The following is a 14,862-nucleotide window of genomic DNA, read 5'->3' on the forward strand; positions in this document are numbered from 1 at the left end:
GTCTAATTCACTATCTAGTGCACTATGTAGGGAACATATATTCATGATCTGATACACTATCTAGTGCACTATTTAGGGAACATTAATGTGTTTGTAACGTGAACAGTTAGTTAAGCCAGTTAGCAGCTCCTAGTAGTTCTGTTTTCATCCATAGCCTTTGGTGTGTGCGAGAGGTTTTTTTATTTCTTTTTTTCCCTTCGGAGGTTCTTGCCTTCTTCTTCTTGTTCCTACCTCCCTGAAATGAGTTTTTGCAACTTGGGATGTCTGCTTTGTAGTGTTAAACTTTATATTCGTTGTGGAACTACTTTTTGGCGGAAGGTATTGTCAATATTAAAGCATATTTAATATGAAATTCATGGCTTCTTTGATTTATTTTCTTTCTTTATTTTGTAAAAACTGTTGTATAAAAGCAATAGAACACTTGAGGTTGTGTGTTATATGTGTTATAACACACTCCCTCTCGTGTTCTATTGCTTAAATATATAATCCATGATACATACAGTACATTTCAGAATTTCTTAGTACTTGTTACTACTAAAAAATGGGAAAACACATTTGTAAAGTTAACCATTTTAATTTTACAAAAGCTCCGATTTCCTTGATTTTTATCCTTTCCATTAAACCATGTGCTCTAATGGTTGAGCCCACAACTTTCAGAACCATGTCCTTGTTGTGAGTTCGAATCTTGGCTTTGCCATGTAGGCATTGTTTGGCCTTGAGCAAGGCCTCTAACAGTCTCGGCTCCAATGACTTACCCTGCACTCCAAACAAGCTAGAATCTGTGGAAAAAAAACAATTTTATTGTACTGTACACATGCAAAAGGATTTACATATGCTCTATAGATTATGATTATGCTCAGAAGATTTAATAGGTGGATTTGATCTACTCATTAGTAGCTTGTTTTAGTTGATACTCACATTTAGACATATCAAATACTAAAAGAAAATCTTTCACAGATTCAACTTTTCACTTAGATGGTTCTACTGATTATATGGTTTGTAATGAAAAAGTGTTACATTTGCTAAGAAAAATGCTAAACAGAAGCATTTTCTCTAGCTGTCTCAGATGTATGCCCTCACTCTCTATACCAGAAGCTACCACTTAAGGAAATATCCAACCAAGCAGTTGCCTAAAGTTTTGTGGTCTTGCACTGTTACCCATTCAAATGAAGGCGGTAAGAAGTGATAAAGCTGTTGATCAGAACAGTGGGTTTTCCTGCTGCTGCCGTTGGACTTTTTATTCAAACGTTTGAAGGTAAATAAAAGAAACATGCGTAATCGAGCGCGCGCGCACACACGTACACACACGAGCGCGCGCGCACACACGTCGCACGAGCGCGCGCGGGTATTCCTATAATAGGATTAGTCACGTGCGCAGTTTCGCAGTTACGGGAATCATGCCAGACTCGCTGTTGCTTCAGTTGGGGCAAATTTATTCTGAAGAGGGAAGTTTAGTAGTTTTCCAAACACCTCCCTTGCGCCTCCAGCTCCTCCTGTTTTTACTCCAGCCTATAGTACTCAATGTTTTGGCTTCAAACTCTGAAACACGTGTGGAAAGCGATATAAGAGCCATTGAACACACCTCTCCTCAGAAACCGAAAATCTGTAACTGCTTCTGAAGCTGCAATAACTCTGCAAAAACGTTAATACAAATACAGCCTGTATCCCTTAAATATTCCAGTCTGGATTACCACATACACCAGCCTGGATTCTATACATACCAGTCTGGATCATCACATATACCAACCTGGATCATCACATATACCAACCTGGACCATCACGCACACCAGTCTGGACCACCACATACACCAGCCTAAAACATCACATCCACCACCCTGGGTCAGCAAACAAAGATGGAAATGAAAAGCAAAGGTAAGAGATTTATACACTTTTAATAACTTACATTATTTTAAATAAACACATACCAAGAAAAAAAATACTGCTTTGGGACAAAAAAGAATTTTGAATAAAATAAAATTGAATAAAAGTAGGTCCACCTAAAATGATAACCTTACTAAAACAAAACATTTGTATAGTATTTGATTTTAATTTAACACAATATAATAAAGTATGATTACTTTGTAATTACTATATATAAACTGTCCAGCCAATTTTAGTTAAATCAGTAAAGTCATGGTTGGAATATGTATTCCAACTTTTTGTTTTTGTTTTATAGACTTCCAGTGCATATATCCACTTTTGTTTATGTCACACGTTTAAATATAAGCAAAAATATGCATCTATAGGCATAAACAAAAAAAAGTTTAAAACCATAAACTGGTAACAAATGTGTTTTTTTTAATGCTGTTCAGTTTACATTAGGTTTTACCACTTAAAAAGATCAAAACATTACCTTTAGGTTAAAACTCTTTAAAAGGTTTTTTAAGGCTTTTTAGTTGTAATATGTGAAAATACATGACCTCATAAGATATGTGCAGATAAACTTCATGGTAAGAAATAGGTTTCACCAGAAAACACAGAAGAGCAAATACTAAAAAAAAGTGTGAATGAAGAATGTTTATATTAGTACAGATTTAAGAGAAATCTGTAAATAATTAAGCACACAAAATGTAACTTGAACACTGAAGTTGCATTTGTGCCCAAAAAATACAGGATGAACTTTGTGTAGTGTGAAACATACAGATACAGAAGTGATGGGACAATATTATAGCACATCATTATTAGTTGTTATTTAGTCCTTAAATGTAGCTAGTACAAGTGCATTTTTTACCATGTGATTATTGTAATAAAAACATTTTAAACCAGCCTGTCCAACATTAACATGGATATATACAGGAAAAAATTTGGTTCTAGTGGTTACAAGAAGAACTACAGCAGCAGATCATATTTTTATGATCTGCAACCTTAGTATCAGATGCTAGCCATTGTGCCTGTCTAAAGGAATGTAAATAACCCAGTTTGGCAATGGGGTTTTTAGCCGGTCTCTTAATGCTATGCAGAAAGTAAAAACAAAGAATCTTTGACAAGACAGCAGAGATGATTTTGGTATGACCTGAATTGAGTAAGGAGTGTGTAAGAGTGCTATGTAAAAATTCATGTGTGTAAATCTCACTGTTGGTTTTGTAAGTGAGCAGCTGCATTGCCTGTCTGCCTTGATCCACTGGTTTTACTGCACTCCAACAATGTGATTAAAAAATCAACACCTGTTTGGCTGCTTTTTTATTTGGCTATGTTTATGTATGGTATCTATGCTGCTGTATTATGCAAAGTACAAACCTGGTTTTGAAAAGTTGGGAAAGTAGGAAAAATGAAAATAAACCAATGGTTTAATTTTATCCTGTATTTATAAATGTTTCAAGTAACCAACTTTCTTTGTTTGCATATGGGCTCAAGTTAGGGCAGGGACATGTCTACCACTGTGTTGAGACACATTTCCTTTTAACAATGTTCTGTAAACATTTGGGAAGTGAGTATACCAATTGTTGTAGTAAAGGTGTATCACACCCTCCCCCTCCCATTTTTGCTTGATATACAGTATACTTTAACACCTCAGCAGTCTGGGCTCTCTGTTGTTATATTGTGCTTTACAATGTTCTACAGATTTTCAGTGGGAGACAGAACTGCAGACAGGCCAGCCTATCATTGTTCTCTCTTATCACACTGTGCATAAAATGACTTGTTATTGTGTTGTTGAAACAAGCAGGCGTCCATGAAAAGGCAGCATGTGTTGAATGCAGCATGTGTGGTTTATACTTATGTGGGATATATTTTGTATAAGGTTATAAGGAAACATGTAGATTTATATCCACTGTAGCAGTTTATATCTAATGTACAGTTGTTTATCCTTTGTAAACATTACTTCATTCATTCTTTGCAGACAGTCGTTGTTCCTGTTCATGTAGAAAAGGCTGCCTGGGCCCTCTCGCCTTCCACCCCAAGGTCAAAGGGCAGCATGTGACACTAAGTGAAGGTGGCAGACGTGCCACCAGGGATCAGTCAAGTTTCCGCCATGGCCTCGTCTTCAGCAGTCGACCGATCAAGCTTGGCGAGAAGGTGCACTTGCGTGTGGAGCGTTCTATGACAGCGTGGCATGGTGCCCTCCGGATTGGCTTTACAGATGTGATGCCTGGTTCCCGTCCAGTGCCCTCACTGGCCATCCCTGAGCTCACTAGCTCTCAGGGCTATTGGGCTACACCCATACCAGAGTGGTACAGCTCCCCACGTACTGAGCTCACGTTCTGGGTGACAAACTCTGGGTACCTACATGTTGAGACCGATAATGGGTACAAGCATTCTTTGAGGATGGCTCAGACGAAACCAAGCAAGCCAGTCTGGACGATGATTGATGTGTATGGCCAGACCAGCGCTGTTCTTTTACTTGGTAAGTAAATAATTTCAAATGAAATAAATTAGGTTAGACCTGTCACAATAATTGCATAATTGCCTAAATGCAAATATTTAGCTAATTATAGGATTTATAATCCTACAGTTTCCAGAACACCAGTTTTTTTTTTTTTTAGATTGGTGCCCTGTCCAGAGTGTATTTCTGTCTTCTGGGTGATGCTTTATGCTTACAGAAACAGTAACCAGAATAAAGCTGTTGGTTAAAACAAGAATATAAAAAATACGGAGTTGATAAATGTGTATACATTATTACAGTTTATATATACTATACAGTAATCCCTCCTCGATCGCGGAAAATCCGAAAGGTGAAAATCCACGAAGTAAAAACATGTGTTTATATGGTTATTTTTATAACCCGATTCCATCGGCTTTAGCATTTAGCATCTTGTCATTAAAACCAATGGACTGAGGTAGCACAGCATGCTAACGTCAATATAACATCTCTCTTCATGTAACGATAACGGTTACATTTCCTGACAAGCCCGAACTTGCAAATAAAAACACTCGGTACAAGTTTATCAAGTTAAAAATCAGTAATATTTTATTTACGTTTGAAAAGAACTCCATTCGTTTGTCCGTACCGTCAGCCATGTTTATTTTTCTGCGAGAGAGGAGCACCTGACCCGCAATGAATTCTGGGATTGTCTTGATCACGAAGGCAGCGTCGGATGCTCACTCGTTTTTTAGTGAAAATAACGTTGAAACGTTAAGAAGTGAGGATATTAAGGCATCTAGGATTTGGAACAGCCTCCTAATCGGGAGCGCGCACAGGATGACGTAAAATGCGTCTATGTAGAGAGAGAGAGCTAGCTTTTCAAACACACCCCTTGTCTGCAGAAATCCGCGAACCAGCGAAAAATCCGCGATTTATATTTAGACATGCTTGCAAATAAAATCCGCGATAGAGTGAAGCCGCAAAAGTCGAAGCGTGATATAGCGAGGGATTACTGTATATTATTTCCTTTTTAAGCACTTTACAAGCTGTGGCACCATGCTGCCCCCAAATATATGTAACATATAAATGATTTGCACAACAGTTACTTTGTCATGTTTAGATTGTTTACATTGTTGAATTGTTTATATTCCAGGCTCAGAGAAGAAGGGTATAATCGGCACACGCCACTCTTGCCCGGCTCCCAAAATAAATCCTACAGATAAGCACTGTGGCTATGATGAGATCCCTACTGAGATACAGGAGAAAATGAAGCGAAGAAACACTTTAGAAGAAAGAATTGTCAATATTTTCTTCACACATAGCAATGCAGGTTAGAAACCTACTATAAATATCACATACTAACTGTTTGATTTTAAGGTTTTCAAGGTTAGATATTTAAACTATAACCACCTATGTATGAAAATAAAGGTATAGCAATCAGACAGAAAAACATGCAGTCTTTATTTATATATTTATTTATATCTTTTTAGTACTTTCATTTTCATTGTTGACTCCCTCGTTCTAGCCAAAATGCAGAGCTGAGATTTAATCTCATGACTTAAACACTGGTGGGCTAGTATGATTTGCCACTGAGCCACCCAAGCGCCTATTATGTTTTTATTCAACCTGTGCACAACACGTTCACTTTATGTATATTAAATAAATAAAAACTTGTGTCCATTACATTATTTTCTCACACTTTTGTAATGTATTGCAAATGTATCTTACATGCTTTTCTCCTTTTTTGCAGATGAAGAAAACTGTGTTGTGTGCTTCTCTGAGCCTTCCACTGTCATCCTGAAATGTGGTCACTGTTGTCTGTGCAGTCAGTGTGCACCGAGGGTGGTCAAGGAATTTGGGACTTGCCCGCTGTGTCGCCAGTACATACGTCCACTTTAAACTTAACATATTCATGTAAAGAAGTTGTAAACTGTTGTATTACTGTAATTATTTTGTAAATAGTGTAAATGTGTAAATTAATGTATTTTTGTAATATACTGTACATATTAAATATTAGTTTCTGATCTGTTTTGTAATGTGTACCTTATATATTACCACATAACACCAGCTATCAGTGTCCCATTATAACTCAATCAAGGTTTATAACGCTATCAAGGTTTTCTCAAAACTTTAGGTGGAGTATATGGATTACTGGAAAAACTATTACTGAATTAAATAAATGTGTCTTCTGAGCCTTTCACTGTCATCCTGAAATGTGGGCACTGTTGTCTGTGCAGTCAGTGTGCACTGAGGGTGATCAATGAATTTGGGACGTGCCCACTGTGTCACCAGTACATTCGTCCACTTTAAACCGAACATATTCATGTAAATAATTTGTAAACTGTTGTATTACTGTAATAATTTTGTAAATAATGTGTAAATAAATGTATTTTTGTAATATATTGTACAATTTCTGATCTGTTTTGTAATGTGTACATTATAAATTACCACATAACACCAGCCACCAGTTCCACTATAATTCATACCAAGGTTATTCCCAAAACTTTAGCTGGAGTATATGGATTACTGGAAAAACTATCAATGAACTAAATAAATGTGTCCTGTTTCATACAATATAATAAAAAGTTTTTATGTAACCCATGTTGATGGGTGAACTATAGATTTTTTTCCTCTGATAATACCTATACTTGATAGAGTTGTGCTATGGGTGAACCTTTAAAAAAAAAAAAAAAACTATAAAACGTGAGACACTATTACATTAAAAACAGGTACATAATGAATCCCCAGAGGATAAGTTCTTGTGTGGGCAAATAAAATTCTTAAAAAACAACTGAATGGATGACTACAGAAAGACAAATTCTACAGGATAGAGCACAACAATACTCGGAAACATTCTCATTAGCTCTCAAGTCTGCTACTCGTCAAGTATAAACTGATATTTTGTTTAAATGTATTAATATCCACTGTTATTTAAACAAATCTCTTTGCGTACAGTGTGTGTATTTAGCGCGACACCAAATGTGTTTGTTCACTCTTTAGCGCCCCCGTGTTTGTTTTGGAACTGGAAGAAAATTGCGCAATAATAGTGCAAAACGTCACTGGCATATCAGATACACGTGGGAGTTGTAGTTTTTAATTAAGGTCGCATTAGTCATTGTTTACTGTTTAATTTTGTATCAAAAGTTTACACTGGTATTTCTGTGGTAATAATATCATCACTTTTTACAACATATTGTCCTATTTGACAAACTGTGCAAACCATAAGTACACATGGTCCGATTACATGATAAAACTCTCATCACCTCACATCAATCACACAAATAAAAAAACTACAAAAACATATTAATGGCGATGATATGCCTGAGTAAAAGACGATTTAAATGCAAAGCAGGAGGTTTGGAGCAGTGTGAGCCTGGGTAAAAATAGACAACGTAGCGCCATTCATCAAAAGCAAAATAAGGTAAAAAGGATATTTTCATTTATTTCATTAATTTTATTAATTAGCTGCTCTGTCATTTAAAAATACGTTCAATTGTGTATTTTGGAATTAATCAATGTAATTAAGTTCGTATTTTAAATGAACACGTGTTTAAACGATACTATGTCGTATAACTACGTCACAATTTTCCATACATTAGTGGTGTTTAATACTGCATAATTTGGTATCGATCCGACACCAAGTAAATACAGGGCCAGTATCGCCAATACCAATACCGATACTATTTACTTATAAAGGCAGTTTGTTTACTTTCATGTAGGGAGGAGCAGTGTGTCATGATTTATGAGTAGTCTGAGATTTTTGTTTAGAACCAATTATATAATAACTAAACATAATTCATCCCTTTCATAGCACTGTTCTGAAATTAAACCCCCCCACCACCACACACAGCTCTTCTCACTCAGTCATTCTCTCTCTCTCTCACTGCTGCATGTGTTCGGGCTCTCGGTACCGCTCAGTCACGTGACCACAACAAAACACAGCAGGAGGAGTAAAGTGTGAGAGAAGCGGCGTCTGTACAAACATGGTTACTACTTTCTTATGAAACGTGCCGAATGTAGCGAAGATAAAGTAAAACTGAAGTATTAATACTATCGATATAGATGTGCAGTATTCTAACTATACGAAAGACATTACAGCTGTGAGTTCATATCCAAGGTAAACACGGGTACTTGTTAGCTTAGTCGCTAGTGTTAGCTGCTAAGCTAATTGTAGTGATCTCTGTTTCTATAAGCACTCTGTATTTATAACTATCATATTAATATTGTAATTGTTGTCAGATTTCTTGTTTCTTGGTGTTTTGCTTTCTTACAACGTTACAATCATGGCGTAATTTCTCTCGGGATAAATAAAGTAACTCGTAGTTGTGTTTGTTGGGTGAATAAATATGTACATTTTTAATTGTGACCGAATATGTGTGTCCTCGTAAATTTAAGATAAAAAAATAAATGGTATTCTGTTTACATTTATACGCACAAAGTCAAAAGGAAAGAGCTCTTATTCATCAAAACACAGCGCATCAAGATTCCATTCGCATGCGCAGACTGAACGAGAGCCTCACTACGCATGCTCCGATTCACGAAACTGATCTACGCATCAGGGTCGTTTCGTGAATTTGCGTAAAGTGCGCAAAATACGTAGTGTGTTTGTACTTTACCTGTGTATTATTTACACTATAATTTCCATAAAATTGCCCCTATTTCTGTATGTGCAAAGAAAAGTATTCAGAAACTTACAATATTTGGTCAGAAATAAAAGAAAGAAAAAATATTAATTAGATTCAAGATAAAAATTTCAGCATGAAGATTGATAAATGCTTCTGCTAGCTTTAAGTGGCATCATGGCGTAAAAAAGGACACAAAAACAAAATCGTGCACTAACATCAAATGTGGTTTGCAATATTTCTTTTTCTGATGATAATAATTTCATAATGCACAGAGGCCTTTAAGTATACAAATGAACCATCGTCTCAACTACAGAACCATTGTTTTTAAGTGTGTGTAAATCAGGACACAAGTACAGGTGTGTAAAATTTCAATATATGTACTTTATTTGTACTTGTAAATAGACACAGACAAAAGCTAAACACTCTTTGTGCAAAATAAGCAGCATGAACGATACAAACATTTACCGCTACAACCACCTGCTCACAGCCAACTTACGTAGCTTATCAATGCTGTTAACAGATGATCATTTATCCAAACAACGATCCCTGATATCCTTGCTGAGTTTGTCTCGGTTTGGTTTCCTCTCATTTCACGTCTGATTCTCCAGCTTTTACTGCTTTGAAAGAATAAAATAAGTAATGCAGTAATGTAAGAATCTCTGCTGCTATCTCTGTAGTGTGTACTATTACTTACTTTTTGACTTTGCTTTATGTAACTTGCTACTGAGGCCTTGATTTCCTTCGGGATTAATGAAGTATCTAACTATCTACTTTCACTAAACCGCTAACAACAACAATACATACACGGTGGCGCGTCGGTGACGTCACCTCGCTAAACACGTGACTGACAGACCAATGAGCAACTAGTAATGAACTACTGAATCACTACACCGACACATCATTCATTCTAATGTGTATTATAATATTGTTTATTTACATTTAAATGAAATAATTTATTACAACTCCATGTATGAAAATAATAATTTGTACTCATTATTTATGACAGTTTTGAAGCGTTTCAGAATGTTTGTGGTGTTTCTGCGCCATCATGTGGATCTTGAACCGATTCCATGTTGTTTTGAGCTCTGATGGATAAAGAGTGATTCACGAGAGGAAAAAACAGCTTCATTGTCAAACTGAACAGTGGTGAGCACAAGAAATCAGGGGGTTTTATACAAGCTGAACGTGCTTTTACTTCTTAAAATATGATGTATAAATCACACTTTTATGGAAACGGTGGAAAATGCGGTGCTAAAATACTCCTACATGAATGATAGACATGTGCATTTATTATCGACCGAAGTTCCACTTTTCTGTAAAAAAGTTCCACATTTTTTGTGGAACTTAAATTCATTTTCAGTAAGAGGTTTTTCATACAATGACATTCGATACCGAGGCTTCGTTTCACTTTTGTAACACTCGCTGAGTCGATTCAGTGTATCGGAGCTTGTATTAAAGTGACTCAGAAGCTTCCAAAATGTCACTGAATTAACCACCAGAACTGGGCGAGACTGATTCAAAGCTTTGGTGCTGTCCCTTATCTCACTGACTATTTAAGAGACAGTCAAACACCTGATCACTATTTGGGTATCAGAGAATTGTACATGACAAATTTTAACGCAATGCTTTAATAAGTAAAGATAATTATTTGCAGATGAAAACAAATATTGGGTGATCTATTAAACCACAGAGGGTTCGTATGTTTCAGTGTTGAGTAGCTGCAGGCTGCAATACATTCTTAAAGCCACCAGGTGTCACTCTGCTCTGATGTCCACTTTCAATACTTCAAATCATTTTCAGCACAATCAGGAGGAAGCTTCAATGAGGCTTCATCTGCCCATCACTACAATAATATAATTAACAAAACTACATTTTCACTGCACTTCTGTGGCTTACAAAAATAAAGTAAACAAAAGTTTTACTGGAGAACAAATGTTTTAAACTTTACATTCTTTTTTATTTTCCATTTACTCTCTCTCTCTGCTGTATGTGCTTGGTCTCTGTGCCGCTTAATCACGTGACGGTACCACAACACCACACAGCAGAGCAGCAGGAGTAAGATGAGCGGCTCTGTACACATATGGTTTCTACTTTCTAATAAAACGGAAGAAAAGTACCGAATATAGCGGAGAAAATGTAAAACTGAAGTATCGATACTATCGATTGACCCACGCTAGTAATATGCCGTGTGAAGGTGTCAATACTTAGCCTAGCCAACTAGTTCACAGCTGAAATACTGAATAAAACCCAAATAACTCATAAACAATAAGTATTATTATTATTATGAAAGATAAAGACTTGTACACTGTGTGCAGTACACTAACTATACGAAATACATTACAGCTGTGAGTTAATACCCAAGATCAACAACACGGGTACTTGTTAGCTAAGTTGCTAGTGTTGGTTGCTAAGCTAATTGCAGTGATTTCTGTTTCTATAAGCGCTCTGTATTTATAACTCTATCATATTATTATTGTAATACATTTTTTGTAAGTAGCTGCTCTCAGTAGGGTTGTAGATAAATTCGGTTGTTTAATGCAGTCCGATTTCTTGTTTCTGGGTGCTTTACCAAAACAAACACGGATTAAGAGCCTCACTACGCGTGGTCCGCTTCATTTGCGTAGGTTGCGCAAAGTGCGTAAACGCTTCCGTACTTTACGTACGTTTAGTTTACACTATTATTTCCAAAAAAATGCCCCTATTTCTGTATGTGCAAAGCAAAGTATTCAAAAACTTACAATCTTCCAGTGCCTACCAATGTACTGATGTCTGTTAGGATTCTAACAGCATAACAACGTGACGGCAGGAGGGGAGGAGCGAGGTGTGCATGTGAGAGGAGCGTGTCTGTACTGACATGATCTTCACTTTCCGATGAAACGGGAGAAACAAGCTCTTTTTAAATTTATTTCTTTAAAGAAACAATATACAGTACAGTGAACATAACAATACACGTGATATTTATATTCATATTACCAAAGAACCAAAGAACACGCTTTAACATTAATACACCAACAACCAGTATATGTCAAAGAAAAAATAAAGCAAGATTAATTACAAATCATTGAACGGATTTTGTTTCAATAGCAAAACATATAAAAAATACAATAAAATAAACCCTCTTTAGAAATGCGTTATTTTTTATATAAATCTAAAGTGTTTTACTTGTCGGGAATAGTATCTCACTATTACCGGCAGAGGGCGGCAGATACACATATTAGAGTACACTTAGTTTATCCATGTGGACTGTGTGGGCATTTTTACCCAACGTGACTTAAGCCTAGTTTTAAATTGAATGATAATTTGTATATAGATTTACCATCTAACAGTGTTTTGTTTTGTTCAAACTATTTATGGATTAGGACATTACTGACTCCAACATTTAAAAGTGTTTTGGGAGCCAGTGAAAAAAAGAAAAAGGTTTGATGGTTTTTAAATTAATTTCTGGTGCAAGTTTGCTTTTACAGTTATAAAGAAAAGGGGACAAAAGCTAAATATCACAAAAGGTTGGGGGAAAAACAACTGACATGACCTTTAGTTGCTTACGTAGATGTGCTGGTAAATATTTATTTTGGACAGCAGAAGTAAAAGAGAAAAAGAGGGAGGAAAGATTGGGAAGAACAAGAGGAGGGAAATGTATCTGGTCATCATGGTACAGCACAATAAGAGAGCAAGAGTGAGCGAGAGACATACATTGATAGAAAGGAGAGAGAGAGAACAAGTGAGGATAGCGTTTGTGAGTATAATGTAACACTGGGCTGCACTTTACTTAAGGGAATAACCTCAAAGAGCACACATTTAGCAAATCCTTTTGTCATCTTAACACCAAAGTCTTTGAGTATTTAACCTTCTCTCATGTCACTGCTGTCATCCATTACCTCCAGCTGTCGATCCTCTAAAGTAATCCCATTTCTCTCACTTTATGTCTTTACCAGTTTTTTGAAGCCTAAAGTTGTCTTTTATATTTGCCATTTTTAACAGACTTTGTTCTTTTATCATTCTTTGTGTCTTTTGTTAAATTGTAAACTAGTTTTGTGAGGCCAGCTGTGATCTCTTACAAGATTTGGCACTTGAGGAACGTCATGAACAGCCAAATGATGCCAACCAGATTTCAAACTAGTTTTTACTTCTCTAATAATGAGGTTTGTTGGAGAAGCCACATTTTTATATAGGACCTGTTAACATAATTCAGTCTTTCTGAGAGATTACTATCCAAGTCAGGTTTAAGTCATGCTCTGCCCTGCTCTTATTAGCTTAAGATAAGAGGCAGACTAAATAGACAGCAGTTCTTTGCCTGGTAATTCTTTGTTTTTTATGCTCAGCTAAACAGCCACCATGGTTGATGGAGATGCAGTGATCTGGAACTCAGTGATTTATACTGCACACATAAACTAAAAGTGTTTAGGTTTACATAGTTGCTCAATGTGCTCGGGTGGTGCAGCAGTCTATTACGCTAACCCACTACTGTGGGATCCAGGTCCCACGTGGTACTATTGGTTGACTGGGAGTTACACAGACATGATTGGCTATATCTGGCAGGTCTGGCTGGTTTGTTTAGCCTATTCTGCTTGTGGTGTAAAATATTTACTGTGGCTGCTTTGCCTTTCAGAGTGTAATTGCAGATGTAGCTGAATGCCATTTATGCATGTTGGCAGTTGACTGACTGTATTAAAGCTGTTGTGGACACTTACTGATGGAGCAAAAGGGGCCAGTAAAGCATGCTGCCAGCCTAGACCTGGATCTGTACATGGAAACTGTGAGAGAGGGTTGGTGATGTTTTCCAGCTGCATATGTCTGTGTGTTTGTGTGTGTGTGTGTGTGTGTGTGTGTGTGTGTGTGTGTGTGTGTGCGTGCGTGCGTGCCTAGTGAGTGCCTAGTGTACATTGCAAGATCTGTACAACCATAGCAAATTAGGGAATTGTCAGAAACCCCACATTAAAAGATTTACGGTTTTTGTCTGGGACAAATGATCAATTCTTCTAATGTTACAAGACTCATCTGAAATAAAAAAAAACCACAAACTTTTAGAGTCTGCACATGAATCAGGATCCTGGATGACTCTCAAAGACAAGAGAAAACAATGTAAGCAAGACTGGTATATTCAGTGAGACTAAATAGACACTGGTTTGTTTTATACAATCTTATGTCAAAAGCTTTGATCAGAAAGCACTGTAATAATGCAGTTAGACTAGTAGAAAATGGACCTTTTCCAGAAATATTGAACAATCCGGGTTCTTTTTGGTGACTAAATAATTGGACCAAATACATCTCTGTCAAAATAAATCAGGAATTTTATTTATTTCATTTGTTTATTCTTGGTTTATAAAATGCTGGGTTAGACTATATATTCACCAACTAGAATTTATTTGCACAAGCCCTTTTTCTATTAGGGTGAACTCTATTCATTAAGGCCTGATTTATTATAACCAAATAACATAAGATTAACAGATTAATCTTTATTTATACTGTAATATTAGTTCAGTGACAACATTTGCAAAGTAAAAATAAATCAAATATATTGGTTCTTTTTAAATCATGTAAACATCTTATTAAGTAAAACCAAATCTTTCAAATGAATTGAAGCTAAAAGTGTATAAACAGGAACATTGTCAATTAGCATAAAACGTCAGTGGTGAAACATTTTCTTTTAAACCTTAGTGTAAAACTGCATGTTTAGAACATTCATTTATGGCATTTATCAAACGCCTTTATCCAAAGCGACTTACAGTACTGTGACAGTATACAGTTTGAGCAATTAAGGGTTAAGGGCCTTGCTCAAGGGCCCAACAGCAGCAACCTGGCAGTGATGGGGCTTGAACCAGTGACCTTCTGATTACTTTTTCTCCAACTCTCCCCCCCAATTTTCTCCCCAATCTAGTCATATCCAATTACCCTGATTGTGTTATGCTTCACCTCTACCGATACAACCTTCCACTGCTG

General features: G+C 36.4%; 1 protein-coding gene and 1 long non-coding RNA gene across 3 annotated transcripts; one reads left to right on the top strand and one right to left on the bottom strand.

Annotated features, from left to right (window-relative positions):
* Positions 1 to 1,826: 1,826 nt before the first annotated feature.
* Positions 1,827 to 6,244, top strand: LOC134317896 (E3 ubiquitin-protein ligase NEURL3). Its single transcript, XM_062998626.1, has 4 exons — positions 1,827 to 1,872; positions 3,839 to 4,342; positions 5,454 to 5,630; positions 6,051 to 6,244. The coding sequence occupies exons 1-4, from the start codon at positions 1,854 to 1,856 to the stop codon at positions 6,197 to 6,199; spliced, it is 849 nt and encodes a 282-aa protein (XP_062854696.1). The 5' UTR covers positions 1,827 to 1,853; the 3' UTR covers positions 6,200 to 6,244.
* A 3,042-nt stretch (positions 6,245 to 9,286) lies between these two features.
* LOC134317897 (uncharacterized) lies at positions 9,287 to 11,626 on the bottom strand. 2 transcript variants are annotated; one of them, XR_010013296.1, is made up of 2 exons: positions 9,620 to 11,626; positions 9,287 to 9,539 (listed from the first exon to the last, which is right to left on the bottom strand). It is a non-coding gene; the product is annotated as an uncharacterized LOC134317897 (long non-coding RNA). The 2 variants fall into 2 exon arrangements; XR_010013297.1 differs by having other exon boundaries at positions 9,287 to 9,542.
* Positions 11,627 to 14,862: the final 3,236 nt, after the last annotated feature.

This window comes from Trichomycterus rosablanca, chromosome 7 (genome assembly GCF_030014385.1).
Source record: "Trichomycterus rosablanca isolate fTriRos1 chromosome 7, fTriRos1.hap1, whole genome shotgun sequence".
Classification (NCBI taxonomy): domain Eukaryota; kingdom Metazoa; phylum Chordata; class Actinopteri; order Siluriformes; family Trichomycteridae; genus Trichomycterus; species Trichomycterus rosablanca.